The sequence below is a fragment of the Diachasmimorpha longicaudata genome, chromosome 5, assembly GCF_034640455.1.
Source record: "Diachasmimorpha longicaudata isolate KC_UGA_2023 chromosome 5, iyDiaLong2, whole genome shotgun sequence".
Lineage (NCBI taxonomy): Eukaryota > Metazoa > Arthropoda > Insecta > Hymenoptera > Braconidae > Diachasmimorpha > Diachasmimorpha longicaudata.
In genome coordinates, this window is record NC_087229.1 from 8,254,756 (window position 1) to 8,281,845 (window position 27,090).

At 37.4% G+C, this 27,090-nt stretch overlaps 3 protein-coding genes and 1 long non-coding RNA gene across 8 annotated transcripts; 2 read left to right on the forward strand and 2 right to left on the reverse strand.

Annotated features, from left to right (window-relative positions):
* The first annotated feature begins 169 nt into the window (after positions 1–169).
* Positions 170–3,994, forward strand: LOC135162515 (sorting nexin-17). Of its 2 annotated transcripts, none has more exons than XM_064121096.1 (3): positions 170–631; positions 726–843; positions 1,062–3,994. In XM_064121096.1, exons 2-3 carry the CDS (start codon positions 784–786, stop codon positions 2,364–2,366), a joined length of 1,365 nt encoding a protein of 454 aa, XP_063977166.1. In that variant the 5' UTR covers positions 170–631; positions 726–783; the 3' UTR covers positions 2,367–3,994. The 2 variants fall into 2 exon arrangements, with proteins under 2 accessions (XP_063977166.1, XP_063977165.1); XM_064121095.1 differs by having other exon boundaries at positions 171–623.
* Positions 3,330–9,170, reverse strand: Hpo (hippo). Its single transcript, XM_064121080.1, has 7 exons — positions 8,981–9,170; positions 8,821–8,862; positions 8,159–8,239; positions 7,899–8,079; positions 7,543–7,770; positions 6,540–7,433; positions 3,330–6,380 (listed from the first exon to the last, which is right to left on the reverse strand). Exons 2-7 carry the CDS (start codon positions 8,832–8,834, stop codon positions 6,222–6,224), a joined length of 1,557 nt encoding a protein of 518 aa, XP_063977150.1. The 5' UTR covers positions 8,835–8,862; positions 8,981–9,170; the 3' UTR covers positions 3,330–6,221.
* Positions 9,171–10,782: 1,612 nt separating this feature from the next.
* On the forward strand, positions 10,783–27,066 carry LOC135162516 (transcriptional coactivator YAP1-A). Of its 4 annotated transcripts, none has more exons than XM_064121099.1 (6): positions 10,783–12,810; positions 22,670–22,893; positions 23,543–23,727; positions 24,190–24,376; positions 24,815–24,900; positions 25,242–27,066. In XM_064121099.1, exons 1-6 carry the CDS (start codon positions 12,248–12,250, stop codon positions 25,242–25,244), a joined length of 1,248 nt encoding a protein of 415 aa, XP_063977169.1. In that variant the 5' UTR covers positions 10,783–12,247; the 3' UTR covers positions 25,245–27,066. The 4 variants fall into 4 exon arrangements, with proteins under 4 accessions (XP_063977169.1, XP_063977168.1, XP_063977170.1 ...); XM_064121098.1 differs by having other exon boundaries at positions 25,266–27,066; XM_064121097.1 differs by having other exon boundaries at positions 10,784–12,810; positions 25,261–27,066.
* On the reverse strand, positions 14,719–17,139 carry LOC135162544 (uncharacterized). The gene is made up of 3 exons (XR_010298984.1): positions 17,072–17,139; positions 16,462–16,652; positions 14,719–15,022 (listed from the first exon to the last, which is right to left on the reverse strand). It is a non-coding gene; the product is annotated as an uncharacterized LOC135162544 (long non-coding RNA).
* Positions 27,067–27,090: the final 24 nt, after the last annotated feature.

The window sequence follows — 27,090 nt, forward strand, 5'->3', positions numbered from 1 at the left end:
TCAAAAAAAACTGGAGTTCATCTTTCTATTCAACTTTTTCTATTGGAATATTTTCACTAGGAATTTCCCAAGGTTTTCTCCACTTCATTTTTCTTCTCTTATTCATTAGAAAATCCAGTTGAAAATTGTGTAGATTTTTTGTCTATAGAGTATCTTATTCAGTCTTACTTTCTCAATTCAGTTAAAAATTAACATAAAAAAATTGGGTAGAGATTCGACGAGGTTTCCGTGGGAATTTTCCAATTAAATTTTTTTCCTGTTGAAACATGAACTATTCGTGTGATTCACGAATACAGGAGCGGTTCTCATCGATACAGCTCCGATTGAAAGTTGTTTCTAAATATGGAGAGAAAGACGGAGGGAGAAAGAGAGAGAGAGAGAGAGAGAGAGAGACCGCGTAAAATACAGAATCGCGTCAGCGTGTTCAGTGGGTGTACGAACAGCGCATCTGTCAAAAAAAGGAATTTCCCAGTGTCGCCTGAATTTCTCAGTGATTTCAATACATATATGTGCCAGTGAGCTATTAATTTACATTAATAGAACGAGTGCAGTGCTGATTATTTAATTCACCTCGATACATGGATTACATGGGACTCAGCAGTGGGTTTCCAGAGGACAATATTGTAAGGAGGTTATTTCCATATTTTGACGAATTAATGAAAATACTTGGATGTATTTCCCTATTTTTATCAATATTTTCGCATTATTTTTTGCACTTTTTATAGGGGTGGAGTGGGGATAATAAGAGATTGCAAAAACTCATCTGAAAATTAATTTACCACAATGCATTTTTCAATTCCTGATACTCAGGAGTTTATTGATAACAGTGGAAACTCATATCTGGTAAGTAACAGAATAATATTTCCAAAATAAATAATCGTAAAATTAACCCATGATAATTAATGATGATTAATAATTTATGGAAATATGCCTTATATATTCCATTTATTTTTGCGTTAAATTGCGGCAGAGGCCCATAATTTGCAATGTTGTTCAAAACTTTTACCGCAATCGTAAATTCTAGAAAACCTTAAAGAAAAATTCTTAATTAAATTTTTTAGAGTTACAACATCCACATAAACGGTCTCTTCCACTGTACAGTCCGCTACAAGCAGCTCCTCCACCTCCACGAGCACCTGACAAAGGAGACATCTCTTCCACTGCCTCCCTTTCCCCCCAAGAAGCTCTTCCCCCTGACGACAACGCAGCAAGAGGAGCGTCGTCAGTCCCTGGAGAAGTACATCCAAACAATCGGTCAAACCTCGTCTCTCAACACGTCTCCCCTGCTCACCACGTTCCTTCTCCACGCTCAACAGGAGACATCCTCCAAGATGTCGACCATCGAGAGTCTCGATATTTTTCTTCAGAATAATCGTAGAATTTCCTTGAAAGTCGGCACCAACGAGAGCACCTCCCGGGTCCTCAAGAAGCTCCTGAGACATATCAGTCTTCCCGAGTACCTTGACCGCTACTTTGCACTCTTCGCGATAATCGAGGGAGAGAGCAATGCCAACATTCTCCGTCGCCTCCAGGACTTTGAATCACCAGTCCTCACACTGGGGAATATAAATTTCCCGGCAGTTAAACTGATGATTGGAAAGAGCTATTGGGATCCTGAAAACGATCTCAAACTTATTCAGGACTCGGTGTCATTGGATCTACTCTATTACCAAGCGGTGGCCGAAGTCAACAGGGGATGGATTCTGGTGCCGAGTAATCTCGATCACCTGAAACATCCCAAATTCATCGAGGACAAGCGAGAGTACCTCAAGCTCATCAGAAGCTGCAAGTACTATGGATTTACTCAGTTTGCTTCATGTCTCTGCGATTATCCCCAGCCTGATACTCGAGTCATTGTCTCCATCGGAAGGAATGAGCTCAATCTTCGAATGCTCTTGGATGACAATCAGGAGCATGAGGCTGTCTTCAAGGTTACCAGGATGAGGTGTTGGAGAATAACGACACTTCACAATGGAATGGACAGGTCTGATGGCACTGATTACACTTTGGAGCTATCATTTGAGTATTTAGTCGCCAAAAATCAGCTCCAGTGGATCACCATTGTCTCGGAACAGGCGATTCTCATGTCTGTATCACTCCAGGGAATGATTGATGAACTTCTCATGAAGGGAACTGAGGGAAGGGGTGAGGTTGGCAGTGAGAAGAGCTGGAGTTATGTGCTGAGAGATGGAGTCAATAAAATTAGGATCGGTGGGCAGGACAAGGAGGAGGGAATCTCGGGAACGGTGAAGGATGGGAGGAGAGGGAGGGAGGAGGTTAAAAGGGTTGCAAGGGGGATAAGGGGGGAACACTGTGATATTACTGAGAATAACGCTTTTCATATGATTGGCGATGATGACTTGTGAGGAGGAGGGTTGACGGTGGAACGCAAGGGGGGGCTGAGGGGAGAATCAGGAGTTGATGATGTCGATGGAAAATTCTCTAGAGGTTTTGTGTTGAAATTATGTTGGTTTTTAGGGGATTGTATTCACCGAGCTAATTCACTTGTATTAACTTGAAATGCGAAATATGTAACTTTTAGCTTCACAAGTTCTGAGGTGATGATTACTGGTGCCAAAAGTGCTGTGCATGGAAACAAGAGAAATTTTACATCAACGAATAGATTTTTATTCGGTAGGAAAATGTTCTATTTTCCCGTAGAAATCCAGTGGAATTCGCTATTTTTTCGCACGAGTTTTTGTTGTTCGTGTCGAGACAGACATTTGTCTATCATTTTAGATCTGAACCGTCCACACATTTCATGAAATTTATCGCTCGAATAAATAAATAATTTAATACTGAATTTGGCGTGCGATTGAAACGACAACGTCTAACATTAGTGCACAATACAACCGAACATATCCAATAATTCCTGGGAATCGAAATGAAAGTTCAATGAAATGCAGAATAGAGGAATATGAATATTTAACTACAAAATCACTACGTCTCGAAAATTGAAAAATATAACGCTAATTTAATGGGTAAAAACGAGATACTTATGAATCACCTCTAGTTATAAGGTTGATAATATCTGCATTGATTATTTTCAACCCACTTTAATTATTTAATGAAAAGAAAGAGGGAAAATACAATGCCATGTATTTTTCTCCATTGAATAGATGAATCCATTGCAGAGAATTGAATTCTCTACAGCAAAATACTTAGTGAAAAATCCTATCACTTTCCCAAAAATTCATCATCATTTTCACTTCAACTTGCAAAAAGTCACAATTCCAACGTAATTAAGTGCCAAAATTAGGTGACAAATTATTGATAAAAGTATTCAGTAGGTAGGAATTAACGAAGATGTCAAGAAATTCATCCATCTCTTCAATATCGCAAGAAATTGTTTTTATTTCAATAATTAAATGCTTTTTACGCTCAGGGTTGGTAAGAATCCACTCATTATCATTTGTATAAAGACAAGGCCCCTTTATAAAGATTGTGCATTTGTTTGTTCGATTAGTGTTCACTATATATTTTTTTAATGTATTTAATGTTTTTTTGGGTGAAAACCCTTCGGGAAATCACATCTTGTATTTGTCTATTGTTTAGAATTTTTCGTTAACATTCGGTTTAGCCCGAAGGTTTTTCATTAATTGTTTATTATTGTGAATGAATAATTGTTAATTTTTCCACTTCAATTGTTGCTCAGTCAGTGGACTATTGCCAACTCTGTTTTTTAATGGCTAATATTTTTTTAGTTACAAAATCTTACAATTCGTAGTGCGTTCGGTACAGGACAAGAATAATGGACTAAATGAAATTTATGATATTTCTCATGAGATTGAATAATTTTAATAAAGTTTAATTCTTTACTTCTTGCTATTAATTCAAATCATCTGCTCATTAATGCATGTTAACTATGAAAAATGAATTTATACGTTTGTATTGCAAATAAATAAGTGATGTATTTTGTATAATAACAAAAATTGCGCAGATACATGATTCCTGACATGAGATTAATAAATAAATTTAAAGAATTTTCAACTGACATGAGAATGGGGTCCATTCTATTAGTCCCGTTTATCCACTGGTGGTTACAAAATTTCATTCCTCTTGGTTATAACTATTTTTCCTTTGTAAATTCAGATCTTCTATTGTGTCTGCGTTCCTTTCTTAGTCTCTATATCAAAAATATGTTGTCACTCATTCTGTACGACTACTTTTCTGTTTATATTCTTGAATTTCGAATATTAATGCCAAAATCTTCATAATATACGAGATTTTTATACTTATTTCTCGTCTCATACTGTTGAAGAAATTCTAACGATCAGTTCTGGCTATTTGTCTTTTCTAGGATAGTTGAATAATTACAATTGGAAAATGTGGAATAGCCAAAGGAATCGAATTATAAATGTTTTGCAAAGTGGTAAAACTTTTTAGGAAACTCAAACTTACTCTCCTTTTTTTCTTAGGAATTGAATTTGCCTTCCGCTTTACGGGAATTTTTTTTCTATTAAAAAATCTTGTGAATTATAAAAACTATCATAAAATGGATTGAAGTTCAAACCAGACGTAAATGAGCACTTAAAAAGACGGCTGTTTTGTTATTTGTTATCAACAAAGCGTCCAGTTCACAAATAGAAAATAATCTCGAAAGAAACCATCAAGCAAAACATGATTTGCATCAAACGTACTTCCTCTCCACCTTTTCTTCCTGAGTATATATAAAAAAATCTGAATAGTTCTCAAAACATTCCTAATCACACCTAAACTTGAAAAATCGCTCTCGATAAATTGTTCGACGACTATGAAGCATATGCGCAGTTAATGGGAAGACTATGTCCTAGTTAATTAATAAATTTCCACAATTTCATCTTCCAATCAGTGACTTTATCAACGGATATATATTTTCAAAAATCGATTAATTACGATCCAATGTAATCATACACGTGCCTTTGAAAAAAAAATGAATTGAATTTATCAAAGATAGTTCAAATATCCGATAAAAAAAATATAAATAATCGCTCAGACGATCAATTTTCAATGTAACTAAAAATCTTATTACACCTATGTTCAAGTAATGCAAATAAAAAAGAATCTGGCCCAGCAAAAACGAAAATTCACTCGAAATCGATCGAAAAATTTAAAAATTGACTTAATCAAACGGAAATCGTGAGCTCGACCGACACTTATATCGAGTGAATCCCTTTTAGTCATATCTCCTAGAATTGCGACACGGCAGAAGCAAATAATATGCAACGATTTACGAAAAAATGGCGTGAAAGAAGACTAGTATGTTAGTAATAAAAAAATCATTAAAAATCAGCCCAAAAAATTTGAACTATCAGTTGTTAAACTCCCACTCGTCCTCATTACCTTCTAAACATTTTTTCTCATTCTATATTCACTGTATAACTCTATAAGAATAGTGTATTCAACAATAACTACATTTAATGAACATAAAAAAGAATTGAGTATGGTTGTTGTCTCCTTCGTTTTTGTTCATTTGCATGTTATTAATAGAAATGGAGGAGACTTCAGATTATTACCTTGAAAGGTGCAATTTCGATTTATTTTATTTTATTGATAAAAAAAGTTGGACATAAATGTTCCCTTGCATGAATTGAGAGTAATGTTATTTGAAATATTCTCCTGTTTGGCAACACGATGATATAAATTCCTCTGTGAATGGTTTCAGTTCATTTCAAGCAATTTTTTCTTCAAGCAAGAGAATCTTCCGAATTTTTTTGTTAATTAAATTGTCTCCTCACTTCAATTAACAACATCAATAATCCTGTAAAATAATTTACACTCGCGATGTGAGGCTATTGGCTAGTATCGGAATATTTCTCCCCCTCGAATTTCCTGAATAGGCTCCATGAAGAAACACTAAGTAGAAGCCCAGAAGTAGAGGAAGAATATTCGGACAAGATCAGGGTATGGGAGGGGGGGGGGGTAAAGTGAACCCTTTTGGCTTTTGTCAAATGCTGTAAACTCAAGAATAATTTCTTGAGTAGAAATCTAGGCTTGTCACCAAGGGAAATACTTGGTTGGTCTGTGAAAACAAATATCTCTTTTCATTGAAGATTTCAGGAACTATTGATAGATCAAAGAAACTTGGAAGTGTCCATTTGACCCCATGAACCCCTCGTTATCCGAGAAATTCGAGGGGAAAAAAGCATTACTGAGTTAAAAACCTATTCAATATCATACAACTGTACACCCCCGTTTGTATCTCTCGGTTTGTCGTTCTATCACAAAAAATAACCACAGTGTTAGAAATTCTGCTGGCGTTTTCTCTTTGTATCCATTGCATCGAGAATTGGTTGTCTCTTTGTTTGATACCTCCTGCGCAATTCATCGATCTCTCGTTCCATCTCAGCGTCAAGGCTTGCCATGCGTTGTTGGAGTTCCTCGTAGGACAGGAACTTCAACTGGAAAATATGGCGACAAATGGAATTTTCATTTCTCAGTATTTTTTTTGCTCAGTATAGGTACTCTTAAGGGCGATGGACGATAGATAGGAATGAATGGTTTTTGCAAACTAAATTGAAAAGACAATAAAACTGTAATACTTGTAAATTTCGACTCACAAAATCAAAATCCCGTTCAGTAAAGGCATTCTGAAACTTGGATATGTTGTTATGCTGTTGTTCAGGAACAGGATGTGAGATCTGATTGAGTTGTAGTTGGAGATGGCTCTGAAACCTCTGGGCCTCAGTGGTGGGTATCTGCTCGACTTTGTTACCATCCTCAGTGTGAACAATCTGTCCATTACCCTTGACAATCTCAGGTGCTTCCTTTTTATCAAAATGATCAAGAAACAGCGGTCGATATTTCTTTCCAGACTCGACCGACCCAGTGTTGTGCCTCTTCATGGTGGCCTCGGTGTCAGTGTCACTATTGATCACCATTGTCCCCAGGTCCAGAATTCCAGAGACAAGTGTTCCAGTGTCTGGCAGATCGTGACTGGGGACGAGAGTACCTGGATCCTCAGGTAATGGTTTCATTGTTCCACTGCAGTCGTCATCGTCCGAGTCATCAGCATTGGTCTGCCCCTTGATGGCGACATTGTTGATGATGTGGGTACGATGGGCACTTTGTTTCTCCCTTATGTCGTGTGCCTCGGCGATCATCATGCTGAGGATGTTGGGCTGCTTGGCAGCGCCGATGAACTCATGGTTGAGGAGATCAGTGGCTGTTGCTCGCTCCTCGGGATTTTTCACCAGACAACCACTGACGAAGTCGATGAACTCGGGACTCCATTGGTCCGGCTCACGAAAGCTCGGCGGTGGCTTTGTGGGAATCATGAAAATCGCTCGCATTGGGTGAATATCACCATAGGGTGGCTTACCCTCCGCCATCTCCAGAGCAGTTATTCCCAGGGACCAGATATCCGCCACGCAATCGTAGCCGATTTCTTGGATCACCTCGGGGGCCATCCAGAAGGGAGTCCCAATCACAGTGTTTCGTTTTGCCATGGTGTCCTTGGAAGGTGCAAGACAAGGGTTCAATTTATTAAATCCGCTTCCCGGAAACTTCATCTCCGGAAAATTTTCCTTAAAAAGTTTTTTTCCGCCAAGAATTGATACTTACTGTGAGCTGGCCAGCAACACCGAAATCCGCCAACTTAGCATGTCCCTCGTTATTGAGCAAAATATTTCCAGCCTTGATATCTCTGTGAATTTTGCGCCTCAAATGGAGGTACTCGAGGCCCTTCAGTGTATCGCAGAGAATTGTCGCTATCTCATCCTCCTGGAGAGTTTTCTTCCTTAATCTCATGATGTCACTCACTGAACCGGCTCCACAGTATTCCATAACAATCTTTAATTTTAAAAAACGACAATTATTTATTTGTTTAATCATTTCTTTCTATCTATCTACCCGGAAGCTATTATAATTTAAACTTTAATACCCAACTCGATTCATTTAAATATGTGAAGTTTTTTTACCCAAAGATCCGTATTTTTGAAGTAACTCCCGTAATATTTAACGACGTAGGGGGAATCACATTGCTGCATGATCGATATTTCCTTGATGATTTCCTGAAGATCAGTATCAACAGGCACTTGTTTAATAGCAAGTACCTGTCCACTCTCCTTGTGAAGTGCTTTGTAAACGGATCCATAGGATCTAAAAATATCATCAATGATGAGTTGCCACTGTTATCACACGAGTTTTTTTTCTGAGTCAACGGAATGCAAATGATTACCCCTCTCCCAGCTTGCAAATTATGTCGAAGACCTCCTCCGGCTGACGAGTCAGGCTCTCCTCCGATAGTTTCTTCAATTCACTGCGGGAAGTCATCAGAATTAATTAATGGAGATCGTTAGGAGTTTGTGGGCATCTTGGCTCATTCACTCATGGTTTAATCGTCTTCTCATGCATTCTGTTATTCATTGGGAGGAATCTCAATAGTTTTTCAGAGTTGAAAATGAGGAAAATACTGAGGCAGGAAATTTTGAAGAGCTTTCGAGGGCATATTTTTAGTTAATAATAATTTTTCTCTTATTTTAATATCAGCACGAGGTAATTTGGTTGAAATTTTTTTGTTTCACCCAAATAGCGAGTGTTTCCAGTCACATAATGGTCAATATTTACCACCAAAATTAATATTAAATAGAAAAATCTGAACGAATTTCAGTTGTCATTTTGGAGCAATTTTTGTTATTGATTTATCATTAACGACAGGAGAATTGTTCAGACAGAAATGATTGGATTTGGAATGAAATGACTATTCGACAGAAGGTTAACAAAGACAACGATAAACCAGATGATTTGGCTGAGCGTTGAGCTCCAAAAAATTCCCAATTTTACTCCAAACTGATAATTAAATGCACCTCCTGCAAAACTCAATTATAACATCAAAGGTACCTTTTGGAAGACATCTTCCTCTATTTCAATCACGTTGATACCCTGATGGTGATAAAAAAAAAATTAATAAAAAAATAAACCACAATTCCCCGTATTTACAAGCCGACGTGGGGAAAATAATCACAAAACGTAGAGCACTGTCACGAAAAATTGCAATCACCAATTAAATCATAAATCAACTGGTCATTGACGTTAGTATCACATTATCTCCTCATAACATGGCTGATAAATCATTTTTTCAAATTGAAAAAAAAATATTGAATTTCAATGTAACCAAAAAACTGAAATATTGAAAACATCGACCATCGAGTCCATTGTAGATGGCATCTCGCGATTTTGTGTCCTATTCGTTTTGTTCTCCATCCATTCCACCAAAGAGGATAGACCAAAGTAGAGGCTCAGTTCTGGGGGTTTGACTGACGCCAGTTTCTCCACGTTACCGACATGATTTCACCCCCGAGGAGACGGGGCGCCACGAGTCCTACTGGGGTATCTGCATATCGGCCAAGCGGGGGGGCTCCGTTTGTACTTATTCAACTGTACAAACGATCAACTGTACACAGAATTTTCAGACGGTGAGAGCACTACTGTGTAGGGATTCAACTGTCGAGAAACAAAGCTAGGCTGTACATGTGGACCCAGCGCCACATGTACAGTCTAGCTTTTTAGAATTTAGAATTTTTAAACGGTGTTCTCACCGTTTGAAAATTCTGTGTACAGTTGATCATTTGTACAGTTGAACAAGTACGAACGGAGCCCCCCCGCTTGGCCGATATGCAGATACCCCAGTAGGACTCGTGGCGCCCCGTCTCCTCGGGGGTGAAATCGTGTCGGTAACGTGGAGAAACTGGCGTCAGTCAAACCCCCAGAACTGAGCCTCTACTTTGGTCTATCCTCTTTGCATTCCACGTCCAGTCGCGCATGCGCATCGTCATTGTTGTCGAGGTAAAGATGAGTTTACAATCGGATTTGAAAATCGGTTTATCCAGTCGTTGATAAAAGAAAATTTTTCATACAATTTGGAAGTAATTTTTACATTAATGAATAGGATCAATTAAAGAGTAGAGTCTTTTTGTCTATTTCAAGCAAGTGATTTTATCATTGCCGGTTTTTATGTCTTACGATGGTATAAAAAAATGGAAAAATCAAAAATAGAGTTGAAAAAATTCTTAAATTAGTAGATAAGTTTATATTTCATGATCAGCCTTTGGTTTATTTTACTAGGATCAGGTCTCGATTGTCATTAAGGTTAGAATGCAGTTCGTTGCTTGAATTAACCATAATTAACTCTCAGTCAATTTCTCCCCCTGATTCCAATCAATCTCCATTTTTATAATTAACCCCAGTTTATATTCCCTATCAGCATAATCCTGATTAACGTTATCCTCCTCTCGCTCCCCATAAAGTCCCTGATACCCCTAAAAATGTAATCAGAAAAATCATTCAAAAAATAGTACATTATCTCATCAGGCTATAAAACTATCACCTCACGAATATGTCTTAACCACATGAGTATAACCAAAGAATCCCCTGTGACTCCAACATACGCTATTTTATGTTACTGGGCCTGAAAACCGCGGTTTACCGTCCTAATGACAAAACACGCAAAGTGGCCTGTGCTAAATCTTCACTTCATTACAAAAAAAAATTTTAAATCAAAATTCAATCAGTGTTATCTCCATTTGTAAACTCGCCTTGACCCTCTCAAACCGCCAAAACTCTACTTTGCCCCCCGCGAAACCATCGGTCCCTGTCCCCCACGCCGCGGTCCCCCTCCACTCCAAGAGCAACAGGCCACCAACCAGCCTCACCTTTTGGTGTTTCACAAAGCGAAAAAGATGGAGAATAAAACAAGTAGAAGCATGCATGGAGTTGTTGTCGGTTGGTTGGTTGACCGTGGGAGGGGCCGGTGGGGGTTAACGGGGGGGAAAACTAAGAACGGTGCGGTACAACTACGGGCAAGAGCCGAAGAGCGGTGCGGTGTGGTTAAGCCGTCTTGCCGATCGCCGCCAGTGGCTTGCTCGGTGCCTTGGGTGCCTGCGTGGTATTAGGGAGCCCACTCCGGCAACAGTCCCTCTTGTCTTTTTCTCATCAACTCTCCGTCCAGTCCAAGTGTCTGTCTCATTAAAAAAAAAAACAACACACCAGCTTCCCTTATAAAAAAGCTCCACCGAAAGTTTAACAACCCCCCACATAGTCAATTTAATTAGAATTAAATAAATAAACAAAATTATAAACGAATGAACGAATAGCGAATGAGGAGTCATTTCAATAGACGAGAGAAAAGAAAATAAAGTGGCAGTGGAGGCTCTTCTCTCCGCCCGTTCTCCGGACTTCTACGAAGTGAGTTTTTTTTTTTTCCAACGTCCGGCCTCTCGGCAGTGTCAGTACGCAACTCAAGAATCCGGAGATTAAAAAAAAAAACATTACAAACAAATGCGGATGAATGATGACTGCTAACGTGAAAAATCAGTGAATTATCATTGCACCCCGAGGAGTGGTTCTTGAAAGTGGTTGACACGTATAATAACTCAAGTGGGGGGAGAGAAAATAAGCCCCCCCCCCTGGCTCTCCCCTACTCTAACATTTCAAAGTGGTATCATAACTACGAGGTGTGCTGCAAGACCCGGAAAACCGTACACACTCGGGTGTGATGGTGGGGGAGGTGAAATACCATTGCCAATAACAATATAAAATTATCAACTAAATAGGAATGATAATTTTCAACTACCCCTGAAGTGATGGTCACTGGAGAAATGATTGAAACGTAAGATTAAAATTTAACTATTGGTAGACTTAACGAACAATTGATTGGGCGAATAACTAAGTTGACTAGTGAATGCCAGGGAGAAGACGTAAAGTTGAAATTGCGGACTCGGAAAAATACAAACAAAAGGAAAATACAAGAGCGAGGGAGAGGAGAGAGAGAGAGCGATAAAAGAGTTACGGGAGGTGTATCGTGGGGCTAGTGACGCGACTGGGCAGCACCACCAGTTGGAAGAAAAAAGAAAAATAATAAGAGTGAGACAGTGAAGACCAGTCTGTCCGAGAGACACTGAATGCCGTATACAAGCGGGTGCAACTGAGACGGGTTTATTTATTGTAAAAACGAGGGAATTGAGAGAGTGGATAAGACTGTAGAGTCGCTGAGGTACGTATATTTACGTACCACATGGTACAATACGAGTGAGTGCCCGGTGTACAGTAAGTACGATCGCAAAACGTAAATTACGAGTTTACTAGACTTGTCGACTTGTAGTTTTGGAAGTAATCGGTTAATCGTTCATCAAAATTTCGTCATTTTTCCCCGACAATATTACCGTTACTGAGGGATATTCGTCGATTCATTTGGCCACATTTTGGGATTAAATAATCGACAATTATTGGACAATTGGAGGAGGAGCAATAAATAATATAACGTGGGAAAATGGCGCTTAATCCAGACGTTGATCAGCTGTCGAAGGGCAATTTGGTGGTGAGAATTGATCAGAATTCCGAGTCTGATCTTCAGGCTCTCTTCGACAGTGTTTTGAAGCCGGATTCAAAGCGTCCACTTCAGGTGCCACTTCGCATGCGCAATCTACCTGATTCATTTTTCAATCCACCGTCAACCGGAAGTAAAAGCCCATCTATATCGCATTCACGTGAAAATTCAGCGGACTCGGCATTTGGTACGATAATAAGCAACAGTGGTCCTGGTAATACAACACCGAGTGGTAATAGTAATGGCAATAGTACAGCTAATCAGACTAGTGTACCAGCAGGACTCACTGTTGCACATCCAAGGGCCCACAGTAGTCCAGCATCGTTGCAGCAGACTTATGCTGCTGCACAACAGGCAACCCAGCATGCACCACAGCCTCATGCGAGACATGTGCATCATCAGAAGCAGAGGAGTTACGATGTTATTAGCACTGTTGATGATTTGGGACCACTGCCACATGGATGGGAGCAGGCACGCACACCTGAGGGACAGGTTTATTTTCTCAAGTGAGTTTTTCTTTTTATCATTTTCTTTTTGGCATTTCAGTCGAGGAGCGGTGAGTGTGTTCATGAGGACGGCAATGCCAGTCTGAGAGGGACAACAAAAGCATCGGCAAAATATTTTCTATAGGGAAAATCTAGGGCTTTCAAAGAAGATTTATAAATATTTCGATATCTGCTGGGATTGCAGGGATATTCCTTTAAAACTGGAGAATAAACGGAATGGATTGAAAATCTTAGAAATTGTGCTGAATTACAGCATTTCCGATAGTCTCTTCTCAAAATGAATATTTAATTTATTAAATATTACACAAAATTATTAACGGAATAATAACAAAGCCCTTGCTGCTTATGGTTTCGCAGTTCTTCAATTTTGTAGTACATCATCTGAAGAAGGGTCTGCTCCTTTTTTGAGGACTATTGTGGGGCATAATGGGCTGGTAATTTTAATATCTGGGACTCAAGAAGACATAAATCACTTGCGTACAGCGTACAATCATTACAAACTGTAAGAATTCTACTTTCCAAACTTGACATAATCTATTTCATCACAAATTTACGGAGTCATTAGAATTTCATGAAAAATGATGACTTCATTTTGCCCCACCCTTGTACATTACACGAGGAAAAACTTTTTTCCCCCAATGGACAGAAGGAAAAATGTCTCCGCTGTTTTCCGGTAATTTTTTCCTCAAAAATTTTGAAGAAAAAAATCATTCAAATTTTCTCAACACCCATGTCCCTCGCCAGAAGAAGATGGTGAGTAGCATCAGGTGTGACGTAGTCGCCCCAAAGACACCATCTTAAACTCAGGGTGCCCCTTCCACCTGACTACCGACGCCGCCTCCCCTCCTCACCCCGGCCCGTTCAAAGCACCACAAAACGTGCTGTCTCTCTCGTACACACACCACCACAATTCAATCGTCAATGTTGAGAGGGTACGGGGCTTCTTTACAGGATCTTCTTCTCCCCCTCATTCTCACCGGTGATTTCCCTACAGTTTAGTCAGAGATTCACCTGTGTGTGGCGCCCCACGCCAGGTTTTATTCCCACGTGTCACCTGTCGTGGGAAACCCACGACGAGTTCCTTCCCCTCTCAGTGCTTACACGTACAACCCCAAATGCATTGTACATTATGTACACCCACCTGATGCCTTCGTTCCTTTTTTTTTTCAAGCTTTGCTGCTTCTTTCGGTGAAGACCTCCCCCCCGCCCTCCTTCTCCTCACACGTCGAGACTGTGATTCAACGGGAAATACGACACCCACGGGAACTTCCGATGTTTGTAAATCGCGCCTTTGGATCGAGAAATTTAATTCTTCAATTTCTTGGAGACGTGGATTAATTGATAAATATTGCCCATTCAGGTGGAGATATTTGCGAGAAAATCTAGTGCGAGTACGGGAACAGAATTACTCATTATGATAATCATAAGTCAGCAGTTGTGATGTATCGTAATTAATTATGGTTTACTGTAGGAAACAAATGAGATTTCATTGATAGTTGAGTATTAATGGTCGGGGCGGTGAAATGAAATTTCAGGGTTCATTGGAGATTCAGGAACATTCTAGAATTTTAAGTGGTTTATAGAGAGAAATTTTTTAATAAAATTCTAGGACGAGCTCTGGAAACAATGAGAATATACTTTTTACTACAATTCGAAAAATGATTACAGTGGAGCAAATGATAATAGAATTGTGATAATAGAATTTTTCTCAGAAATTTCGCTCGGCTGAGGGTGTAAATTTCAATTGTCAATTAATTAAAATTTACAATCCAGTGTGAATAGTCGCTGTCAAATTAAAAACTAAGATGTGGTCAGTGGTTTTGAAACAGAAATGTTCCGGGCTCTCCAGTTAAAATAGCTGTGGTGTTTTTGGGAAGCCTCGGTATTCTTTGAAAAGTGAAGTCTCAATGAATTTTCAATGGAATATTTTATTTTCCTGAATGGAGACGAAAAATCCACTCGTGTTCACCTGACACAACCTTGAGAAGACCCACCACGTAACCGACGAAGAGCAAATAAGATAAAAGAAGAGAGATATTGTACAGGTTAACTCCCTCCCCCACTCGTCAACCATTTTATTTATTTTTTCTTCTAACTCGAAACGAAGCAGAGCACTGGAAGCCGTTTCTCTCCGGCCTGCATCTCTTTTGAATCTCGTGTCCTTGTTTTTTTTTCTTTTCCACCTGAGGCCCCAAGGACTCTATACCTGGAACTGAAAGCGTGAGAGTGGTGAGGGTTGTCTCGAAGGATTTTTTTCGTTTCACTTCTATTATTCTGTGGGAGTTTTTGAGTTTCATCCTCGTTTTTTTTTTATCCGACGAGGCGCACTCTCTTCCCTTGGATCCCACGAATTTTCCAAATTTCTGTTCTCAGAAAAATGAGTAACGGCTTTCGTGCGCAGGACCAGAAGTGATAGAGCATGGGAATTCGTTTCAATGACTTTTCCACGGGAATTAATTTTTTGGGGCATGAGGTGAACGTCCCGACGGGTTTTTTTTATCGATGATACATTGGCAGAAAATTATTTGGAAAAATCGCAGTTGAAAATATGTAAATTTTTGATAATCACGAAATTTCCACGACATTTTCATGCATTTTGGCATCGTAAAGCCCCCTCCGTTTCGAGTCCTTTTCGCACTCGTAACGAAATGGACGACTTTGTCAAGCTATACGAGAAAGCAAGTCCCTGGGAGATATTTTTTGGGCCGTGGGATTATATCACTCGTCTTCAGTTGGTGCTATAAACCTCCCAATAAAATTTTTGGCTCCTCGGATTATCTCATTTCGCGTCTGCTCGTGCTATAACTTTCCCACGCGTCAAATCAGTTTTTTCCGCACTCGTAAGGAAATATATTATAAACGCGTTATTTTTTCCACGACATCAAAAATTTTTCCTTTAGAAACGACACAATATCACTTCGGAATTCGTTACCAACCGAGCCGAATGGCTATTTCGCACTGGATACTTTCACTCAAACGTCCTTCGAAAAATCGCGAATGGCTGTCTATCAACTTCATCGAATTTTATTTAAAAAATGCATTTCCGTATTCGATATTTGTCCCTTTACAGTGACCAAATTGCCAGACTAACAGGCGTTCTTTCATGCTGAAGTGGCACTTCGAATTCTCCGTAATGTTTGATCGAAATGAATGATGTAGTTGAGAGAATTTTGAAAAAAAAAATATATACAACTCGCAGCGGAATTGCCAATCGACTCTGGTTCTTAGTCTTAACAGTTATGCTGGACGATAAGCCAGCCAGAGAAGTGGACCATGAATATTCATAGTCTTCGTGTTAATTACTCACATTACCGGTCGTTTCCAGTTTTATTTTTATGTCGTTTTCCCAATGAAAAAGAAGAGAGAAAAATTTATTTTTTTGATGTTGAAAAACCATTGGTGGTTTTGTTACTGCTCGAGGGCAATTGTTCTCGTGTTATCAATGCTAGCGTTGGTTTTATAGAGATCGGGAAATTATGATGTTATGCTGCGTCCTATTTGTCAAGACAAATTTAAATTCAATTCATGCATTATTTTTTAAAATGGCTGTTATTGATTCTCGAGTATAAAATTTGTGAATTAAATGTAGTGACAAATTTACGGTCACATGAAGCTTAAATGAAAATTTTTACGTGAAAATAAGTATGTTACCATTTGTTTTCACAGGTTTTTAGGGGAATAATTGCGATTTTCACGTTGATCACGAGGGTTTTGTTGTTTCGTGAGTTCTTGTAGCTTTTGTACTGAATTGAAAGAGTCTCGTGCCGGCTCGTTGCGCTCAGCAGGCACGCAACTTCCTTCCTACACTATTCTTTGCAGTTAACTTCCGGCTAGGCATGTAACTGTTAAAAGAGAATAAATATAATGCCATTGACAATTGATGATTATTAATTTTGGGGAAAGGATGCGGCGAAAAGGCCGATGCGATAAGAATTTTGAATATGACATCGATATTTCGAGAGATCGATCCACCGTGGTTCGATGATTGATTTTTTTAAATCGATATTTTTCAGCCTGATATATTGGTAAATCTATTTTACATACGACGATGTTTATCCGTCTAAAATATTGATATTTTCTTCGATATGCATTTTTTTACCCAGCGAAGGAATTTATTCATAAAATATTCATTATAAAATGAAGCAAAATAAAAATATGGGAATGAGTGGTTAAAGAATTCACTGGAGAACACGTTCTACCACTTCACTGATGAATTATGAAAAAAATGAGGGAGAGGAATTATCAGTTATTGGAAAATTACCACTCAGGTATTCGCACTCAACGACACAATTTCTTACGGCGGAGGAAAAAATTCTTAGTGGACTTTGTCACACCAGTTTTGCACCTAAAAATTTTTACAAACTAAATAAATAAATATATGACCACTATTTAATTTTTTTTTGTGACGTGCATTTGTAAAAACGTATCTTAACGTGTTGTCGTAAGAAATATTCACATTTTTTCAATTTTTTTTGTCAACTTTCTTCCGACTTTTCAAAAATCATTAACTCATTCATTATCATTAAATTATTCTAATAACCATGAACTCATTCACTTCTACCATAATATTCGTGAATAAAGTAGCAAATAATCAAATAAAAATTTTCAAATTGAGAAATAAAATTAATGATGAGCGAAAGATAATGAATTATTGTAAAAAATATTCTGTCTTTCTAATTTAGTAAGATGAATTTTATTGATATAAATACCAATTCAATGATTAGTCAAAAAATATTCCGGGAAATGCAAATAAAGAATGTCCAATTAAAAAAATATATAATATAAATATAAAATATAATGTCTATACAAGTAAGTGAGCATACAATTATAGATAAAAATATTATTATCTAGAATGACGCGTACGTTGTAAAACCATATCGCTACGTTTGACTCGTGAAAAATATTCATAATTTTTCAATTATTTCCTAATGTTCGTTTTTTTAACAGCAGGTGTAATCATTTCCTGAAGCTTCTGGGGAATAATGAATTATTAACTGCGCGTTGTAAAGCCCATTTCCTTGGAATAAATATGAGTTTATTAATTTCCTAAAGAATATTTTCCAAAACCCGAGAAAAATTCAAGTGAATTCCTAATGGAAAAAAACTTCAATAAATGAATATTATTGCGGGAATTGGCGTGCACGTCGTAAAAACGTATTTTCACGTCTAATCGTGGAGATTAGATGGCTTTAATTATATGCTGATGTCTCGAAATTTAGAACCTGAGAAACGACGGGAGAAATTCCACACTGAAGCTGCCACAAGTTAAAGTCAATTTTGTTTTGTGGGGAAACAATTCTAATGGAAAATTTTCAATTTTGTTACGGTAACTATGTAAACGACAGGCACAAGTAATCACTCAACAGGTTTATCTTTCCATTAAACAATGAGTAAAATGACTCTTCTTTGACAGTTTGATCGGTGGAATTCGACGAGGAAAAAATTCCGCGGTGAAGTGCGATAAATGGAATATTCGTATTTTTTATTTCTCTTACAATGATTTTTAATTTTAATTCTCATAGATTTTGTTTGTCATGAATACATTTATTGATTAATTTGTCATATGTAAGGAGCCCCACTGTCAATCTAGTGGACATTCCGGAAATAACAATACTCAAGACAGTTTATACATAAGAAGACCCACTTTCCATAGAATAATTTTCCGCTAATTTTATAATTCTTATTTGTTTTAAAAATAATTCACATAAACTCTCGTCTAAAAATATCTCAGATCTATGAATCGCTAGACCTCTTGAACCTCTCCAACTCGCCTTCCTCCCCCGGCCCCTCCGAATTAACGGATTAATGCCCGAGAGTGCAATTACTCAGGGCGTCACATTAATAACGTCATTCATTCGAGTAGAAAAGTAAAGCAGAAAATAAAAAAATTATTCTTCAATTATGCAGAAAAAAACATCTTACTGGAGTATGCAAATGTGATTGAATTTTGCATTCATAAAACTACTTGTTAATTACGAAAAATATAATTTTTAATTCAAAAATTAAAAAGCAAACCCGAGGAATAATCTCTTGGAATTCTTGGATAAAAAAAAAAATAATTTACGAATTGCTAATGGCTTTTATACTTCGAGAGGTAAAATATCAAAGTCCCACTTTGGCGTAACGGTACGGATTTTAAAACCTGCCTGGAAAATTCATAGCTATCTTGCTCCCCCCTCTCACCCCCTGTGAGATAAGCCCTACGTGACTACACACGTACAAGCGAGTGCTTAAGGCCACTAGTATTTTTATTTCTCTCTTATGAATTGTGTACACAGCGAACTGACTGTCATTCACGACATCACAAGGTTTTTCAGTCTACATGAATTTAATGGGGCGGGTAAATAAGTGTTGTACAATTTCCGGTGGGCCTTATCTGTGCTTACATGAGCCCCTGTACCTCCCGATGGTGATCTGATTGGTTATTTTATCGGGGCGATGGTGAGATTATTCTTTAATCGGGCGAATAATCGCTTTGGTAGCGAAATTATTGTCAAGTATGTCTCAAGACAATGCCACCGTAAAGTCAGTCTAGGAATTATCGAAAAAAATTTGAAGTAATTTATTCAGTCCACGTATGAAGGCAATAACTGTTTGAATTACATAATTTAGTCATCAGCTAGTTGAATAATTAATTGCTCGTTTAATGATTGATGTTTCATGTTCATTAATCAATCGAATGAGACATTGGTTCACTAATTGTGGGGAGATATTCGGGGACAAATTAAATGTGAATTTTTCCTGGAATTTTGTGAAAATTGTCCAGAAATCCGGAGGAACTTTACCCTACCGTAATCGGATTTTTTTTCGATATTTTCGAATGATAGTCTAAAAATGTTTTCTAGATGTAGAGCAGGTTTTGCTTTTAAGAAATCAACGAGTGGATTCTACTAAGAAATGGCTCTATAGCTCTAGAATTATTTTTAAAGAATCTCTTTAAATTATTTTCAATCTTTGAAATCGTCCAAAAATTTTCTCGTCAAGCTCCATTTCGTTATTTGTTGGTTCCCAAGCTATATTGTATTTTTTTTCAAAATTGAACAAATATTATAAATATTATGGACGAAAAAGCACAGAGAAAATCGTAAGAAAAAGCCCAGTTCTCCCGCAAGACTACACTGAAATGTTCAACTCTCATTACTCTTTAAAATAATTCACATAAACTCTCGTCTAAAAATACCCGAGATCTATGAATTGCTAGACCTCTTGAACCCCTCCATCTCAGTTCCACTCCCCGACTTCTCCAAATTAACGAATTAATTCCCCAAGAGTGCAATTAGTCAGTGCGTCACTCTGGTAATATCATTCATTCGGTTATAAAAAAAATCGGGGAAATTAAAAATTCAGGAAGATCACGTCGTTCGACGAGCCTCCTTTCGTCGATTTGTCCGGGAGTGCTGTGTCGGGGCCGCGTCTCGTCGTCTGGCAGTCGTCCAAAGAACGTCAGATTGCGAGTAGCCAAGTAAATACAGAATATGCCGACGAGAAGACGTCGGTATTATCACTGTAGGGTCACGAATTTTAGGGCTTCCTCACGACATCTAATTAATCCTCAGAACCTGAATGAATAATCTAATAAATTTCACCATTAAGATATGCGAATTTCGCCCGAAAAAACCTGATATGTCTCTTGGAATTATCTCAGGATCAAGTGATTCTATCAAAAAATGTCACGAATCATTTTTTGTTGAGAATTCAATTCTCCACAGAAAATTTCTTTTGACATTTTCTCGTAAACTCCACAGTTTTCGAGATAAATGCACAGAAACGGTATTTTATTTGAACATTGTGAAGAATTCTTGAAAAAATTTAAGGGTGCGGTTTTCACGTTTCTCCCGTTTCCATTAACATCAGCGTGCGGTTTGTGAGACCAGCAAAAGGGGCGAATACATAGACCATTTTATCCGTGATCCACGCAATGAAGAGTGTGAGAGAAAGAGGGACTTTAAAATCCCAATGTATTTTTACTCCGGACATCACGGCGCCGAACAACTCGTAAATAGACTCACGGGGCAAACGTCTCTCTAAATTGCGGGATAACTCTACACGCATGCTTTGGGTATACGACGAGAAACAACACCGTCACGACCAAAAGACGTATGGATCATCGTCGGGTCTAGCGTCGGCGGGGAGTCACTGATGTTTTCATTTGTTCACTAAAAAAAAATTTCCTGTGTTTTTTTTTCATGTCGGTCCGAAATTCGAGATGAATGAACTCTCGTGCACGTAATATCCGTCGAGAAATGAAGATGATTAATTTTTATCATTATTTTTACATTGAACTTGAGGAGAGTTGGGTAGCCCATTGCAGGTGGTGTGTAGTAGATGAGCCCGAGTCTAGATACGAGTGTTGTTACCTCAAAAATCAGAGATTTTACACGAAAATCTTCCAAGAAATTTTCATGGGGGATTTAATTGTCTACCAAAAGAAATCTGAATTTTTTTCGTGAAACTACTCGTTACCAGAATAATCACACAATTAACAAAGACTTTGTGATTCATCCAATCGCTGAACAATGCAAATCAATGTGTCTTTCGCAAAAAATTGATGAGAGCAATCGTAAATTAATTTTTCTTATCATTTTTATATCAAGAGTGAGAAAATATGACCGCATAATTGCCTTAATTGTATATTTCCGAATGTATATATTGCCTCCACTCAAATGTTGAAAAGATAAGCGACGCTAGTGCAGTTATTACCGTAATTACCCCGAAAATAAGTAATTTGAGAAGAAAATGCCTGGAGGCATTTTTTATGGAAATTGAATTCTCTACAAAAAATGTTTTCTCACATTTCCTCGTAGAACCCCTAATTACCACGTTAATGACATAATTACGAAGGACTTTGTGATCCAAACGACTGCTCAAGCACCGGAAAATAATCGATTTCCCCCACGAAAATCTGAAAAGCTAAACCGAAAATTTTTCCTGCTGTCTACATCCACATGACATCATCAATAACGTTTGGCGCCACTCTTCGTCATTCTAAAACCGAATGTTTGTATCTTCCCCCGTGTGACGTCATAAACGAATGAGAATACGTGAAAAACAATTCATTAAACCCTGTAATGCTCTTTCAGTTAATACTATCAGACACGTTTGCGACTTTTCGAGGCTGCAATGAGCTCTAAATGATTGTTAAGTTCCTGTTTTTGATGAGGTCATTAGTTAACGATTTGGCAGAACTTATCGTCATTATCTCCAAGGTTTATTCAATTCTCAGAATATCGTTCTTTTTCCTTTCTCTTGATCAACATCTTTATCTCAACCACCTGTCTCTTCTCCTCATCCCGTTGGATGGATCATTGTCAATCCCCACGGATCCAAAAATATGAAATCAGTTGTTGATCGCAGACACATCCCTCCACTGACTCCGAAGACTGAAAAAAAAGCAGATGTAGCAAATTCCCCTGATCCTCTTGATGAAGAAACATCGTAGGCGGTTCACACTTGTTCCTCTTTCACTTCTCTTTCACTTTGGCTGAAAAGCTTTTTGAATGGAAACTATTTTCAGCATTGCTATAACTATATCGGGCAAAATGCGTCCACATGCTGGGACAGGGATTCTGTTTCTGGGGGAGATGATGATTTTGTTAATGTGGGTATTAATGAGAGGACAGGAGTGACGATGCTGAAGGGTGTCTTCACTGATAGGAGAAAATTTTTGTTGAGAAGTCATTGCTTTCTGGTGAAAAAATAAGATGTGGATTAAAAAGTGATTTGAAAAATCCCATTTTTGTTGTACATTAACTTTATTCGCCTCTAGCAGTAGTATAAAACTCTTTTTTTTTTTTCTTAAAGAATGAGAAAAATTATGAATTGATATAAAAAATAAATATAATTATTTAATGTCTTTCAGTCACTTGACACGAACGACAACATGGGAGGATCCGCGTAAGACAGCAGCGGCGGCCAATGTAACGACAATAGCAGCGGCTGAGAATGGCAAATCACCAACTGGAGCTGGTGCAAATGCCCTTGGTCCACTCCCCGAGGGTTGGGAACAGGCACGCACACCCGAGGGTGAGATTTACTTCATCAATCATCAGACACGAACGACGTCTTGGTTCGATCCGAGAATTCGTAAGTATCCGAACGGATGTTTATGTCCAGGAAAATACTCACTTCCTTTAAGATTTCATCAACGAGTCACGTTTAAATTTCATTCACTTCTTTGTTCTTTCTTTTGAAATGCAATCTGAGTATTTGTGGTTATAATCTCTCTTGTGGTGATGGTCTAAAGTAGATTTTAGAAAATCTATCAACGATTCTTACAATAATTTTGGGGTAACTTAACAAAAATTTGCAACTTGACACAAAAAATCAGTTCAGTAAGTTTATGTGATAGAATACAAAACAGCAAAATTTCTACAAATATATTGTCAAATGTTCAATCAAAAAAAAATTAAATCTAAATCGATAGTGAATATTCCCATGTAAAATGAGCAGAATAAACATTTAGAAATCATTGAGAAAAAGTGCACATGAAGAGGAATCGAAATGATCGAACGCGCTCCGGCTTGCTTGTTTTTTCTCTTTCACCATGAAGATTTATCTCTCTAACACAGAGTCAATAAATACCTGCGTTCAAGAATAATTTCCTTGCCATTCTCAATCGCAAATTAAATTCAAGGACGTTAAAGTATCATTGAAATAGCATCGATTCACATTCGTGGGTAATGACCGATAAGGACATATGATAATGATAATTTCCTTCATTTTTTTTATTTAGCAACGCATCTTCAGAGAGCACCAACATCCGGTGCCATGTTACCCACAAACTGGATTCAACCACCTGGTGCCACTGGTCTACAGAGCAATCAAACTATTCAGGTGTGTCAACAGAAATTGCGACTTCAGTCGTTGCAAATGGAACGAGAGCGGCTCAAGCAGAGGCAAGCTGAGATTATGAGACAGGTTTGTATTTTCATGAGCATTTTGATTTATATCCGTTGAATCCTTGGGGAAGATAAATTCAGGAGTTCCAAATATTAGACATTTATAACTCGAATACCCCTCTCAATTGAATGAGAAAATCGTCAGGAAAAGTTTCAAGAATTTTTGGGACTGCATGATGCTATCATGACTTTGAAAATCCAGATCTCAAAAATGGAAATTTTTTAATACTTTGCTTTTAATACTTTGAATCATGAATGACAGCAGCAAGTGATGTACAAAGGCATCGCTGAGAAGGATATTTTAAATTTATTAGCAAAAGTAATCATGCAAAGAACCAACTCAATTTCCAAATTTTTTATTTTGAAATAATTTCCTTTTACATTATTTCATTGAAATTGCAGCGCAAATGTCTGGCCCCATCATTTATCATACGTTCTACATATTTTATGTTCTATCTAATTTCAATGATTTAATCTGCAGCAAGAATTGGTGTTGAGACAAAGCAACACAGATGCCTCGATGGATCCATTTTTGTCCGGTATGAGTGAACAACACGCACGTCAGGAGAGTGCTGACTCTGGTCTCGGTCTCGGCTCGGCTTATTCACTCCCACATACGCCTGAGGATTTTTTGTCGAATATTGATGACAACATGGATGCCACGAGTGGTAAGAGAATATCATACATAAAGAGTGTTAAACTGTTTACATAATAATATTTTCTGAAATCTCGTTCTTAAGGTGAATATAAAATGGTAATGAATATTCATTTGAAATTGCAGTTGATTTTACATCATTACTATCGATACACTTTGCAAAGAATATAATGAAATAGCAAAAGATCTTGTTCGTAGAACATAAAATTCGCGACAAAAAACATGTAGGATTTTTTTCCTGAAATAATTCACGTCAAAAAAACACTAAATCGTTAAGAGTAAAATTTCAATCGAAGTTCAATTCAATTTGAATGAAATTAACCTTACGGAATCCGTATTTCTTTTGGAAAGAAAATTTATTAGTGAAGGATGGCAAATAGACAGATGTATCGGTGTAGATTTTTATTATCGTGATGTGGGGATAAAAAAGTGGTTTAATTTTCTTTCTCAGATGGTGGGGCACCTATGGAAACTCCAGATATATCAACTCTGAGCGATAACATCGATTCTACCGATGATCTCGTGCCTACCCTGCAGGTATTTTATTGATAGCATTTTTCAGGGGATCGAGTCGGTTGATTTGTTGCAATCATTTTGATTGATAAATGACAACAGAATATCTTTGGAAAAATTTCATTCTCTACGAAGAAGGTCTTTTAATATTTTTCATAACGTAGAGCTTGGGAATTGAACTTGAATTTTTAAATTTACTACAGTAATTTTCATTTGTCTGAGTTCAGTGAAGAAGACTCACATAAAAAAAAATTAGAAATTCACGTAAATTAAAATAATCATTTCCGTCTATCATTAAAATTGAAGTCGATACAAAAATAATTTTCTTTCTTCTCCAGGAACTTCAATATTTAATTTTAATCCAGTAATTCTAATTTGTCCCAGTTTAGTGAAGAACTATCGAGTGATATCCTGGACGACGTGCAATCCCTGATAAATCCGAGCAGCACGAAACCGGAGAACGTCCTGACGTGGCTGTAGTACGAGCCCAATGGTCCAACAATTCGATCCCATCCCACTCGAGTTAAGTGGCATCGACACTGAATGCCTTTTCCACAAGTTGAAGCATGCAATTCAAACAAGACAGCATAAATTCCCATTCAATTCGTATTAAGCCTCGAAAGAAATCGAAATAATTACCAAGTGCCTTAAAAAAATAATGAAAACAATGATCGAGAGAACGAAATTTTTTCTACAAAACGTGATCCATATATTTTAGAACTTCTCTTCGAGGGTGTAAATAATCATCTCATATGACAATAATAAATGTAAAGAGTCCGAGACACGTTGAAAAAAAAATCCACAAATTTATAATCAATAAATCATAGTCGAACGATGAACATATAGTATTGAAGTGTAGCTCAAGTCTGGTATCATGACGTATCAGATTAATCGTTCATGGACTCACGAGTCACGTTGAATCGAATGTGCAATTAATAATCAATGTTACAAGACAGTAAAATCATGAGCCAGGTGAGTGGAGTAAGAGTTAATGATTAATAAGGTAAAAAAAATTAAATTGAAGTGATGAAAGACAGGCAGAATAAAGAGATGCCTTGATTAAGCGCCTTTTGATTAAAACTCAGTGATGATAGTCATCATTTTTTAAACAATAAGCAGTAACCGTCCATAAGAACCATTTAATGCTAACGAAAATAACGTCTTTATTTGTTTTACATAAACGACGTTGAATTGAATAAGAAACTCGAGCATTTTTTTTCTCTTTTTTTCGTCTGAAGCGTCGAGTGAACGTACGAAATAAATAGTAAATATATCCATACAAATATTATATTTTTTTTATATATAAAGTCTATAATTGTTACGAGTTAGTTATACAAAATGCCTTGTTAGATTGTAATGTTTCGATACATTTTATATGACATGAAATAATTATTTCTCTCGCTATTGGAGACGTGGACAATTGAATAGTTGAAATTTTTGCCTAGTGAGGCAATGAAAGTTGAAGTAATTAATGGAATTGTCTGCTGCTCTTGTCTCCATTATTGTCATTGCATTGGTGAACACGATAAAATTTGTTAATTTACATCGATGCAGATGACATTAAAATTCTTCACGTCAATGAAATGAATGAAAATCGATGAAATTGTTATGAAAAATTGACAGCATCTATTTTATTTGCTTCACTCGACAGAATCGACGAGAATTTTTGTATGTTAAGTTGGCAGCTCATTGAAAGCAGTAAGAAGAAACGAGTGATCAATCGAGGATTTGTTCTCTTCTTGAATAATAATTTGCTCGTTTCTTTTTGTTGATTAGAGACTAACGATTAAGTGTACTGTAAAATTAACTTTGCAATAGGCTCTCACCTCTTTTCGGTAGACATTGATAATGAAAAGTTGGTAGAGATGCGTGAAAATAATGTGCCCTTACACGAGCGATACGAAGTTTTTTTTATACTTCTATTGATAACTAAATCTTCGTTATCTATGACGTGCCTTATTATTGCTGTAGACCATTAACTGTATGTTATATTTATGTTGTTACTCACGAGATTGATTATGTGGAAATATTTCATCGAAAATTTATGTGTTTATTCGAATTAAATTACAGGTACTCGATGAATTTGGTCGAGTTCTGTAATTTTTTCTTTTTTTTCTTCACTTTCGATATTAATTCGTTGGATTTTGTGTAATGTATTGCTTCAATTATATGTTCGATTGTTTATCATTATTTTCGCTTTTTTTTATTCATTCA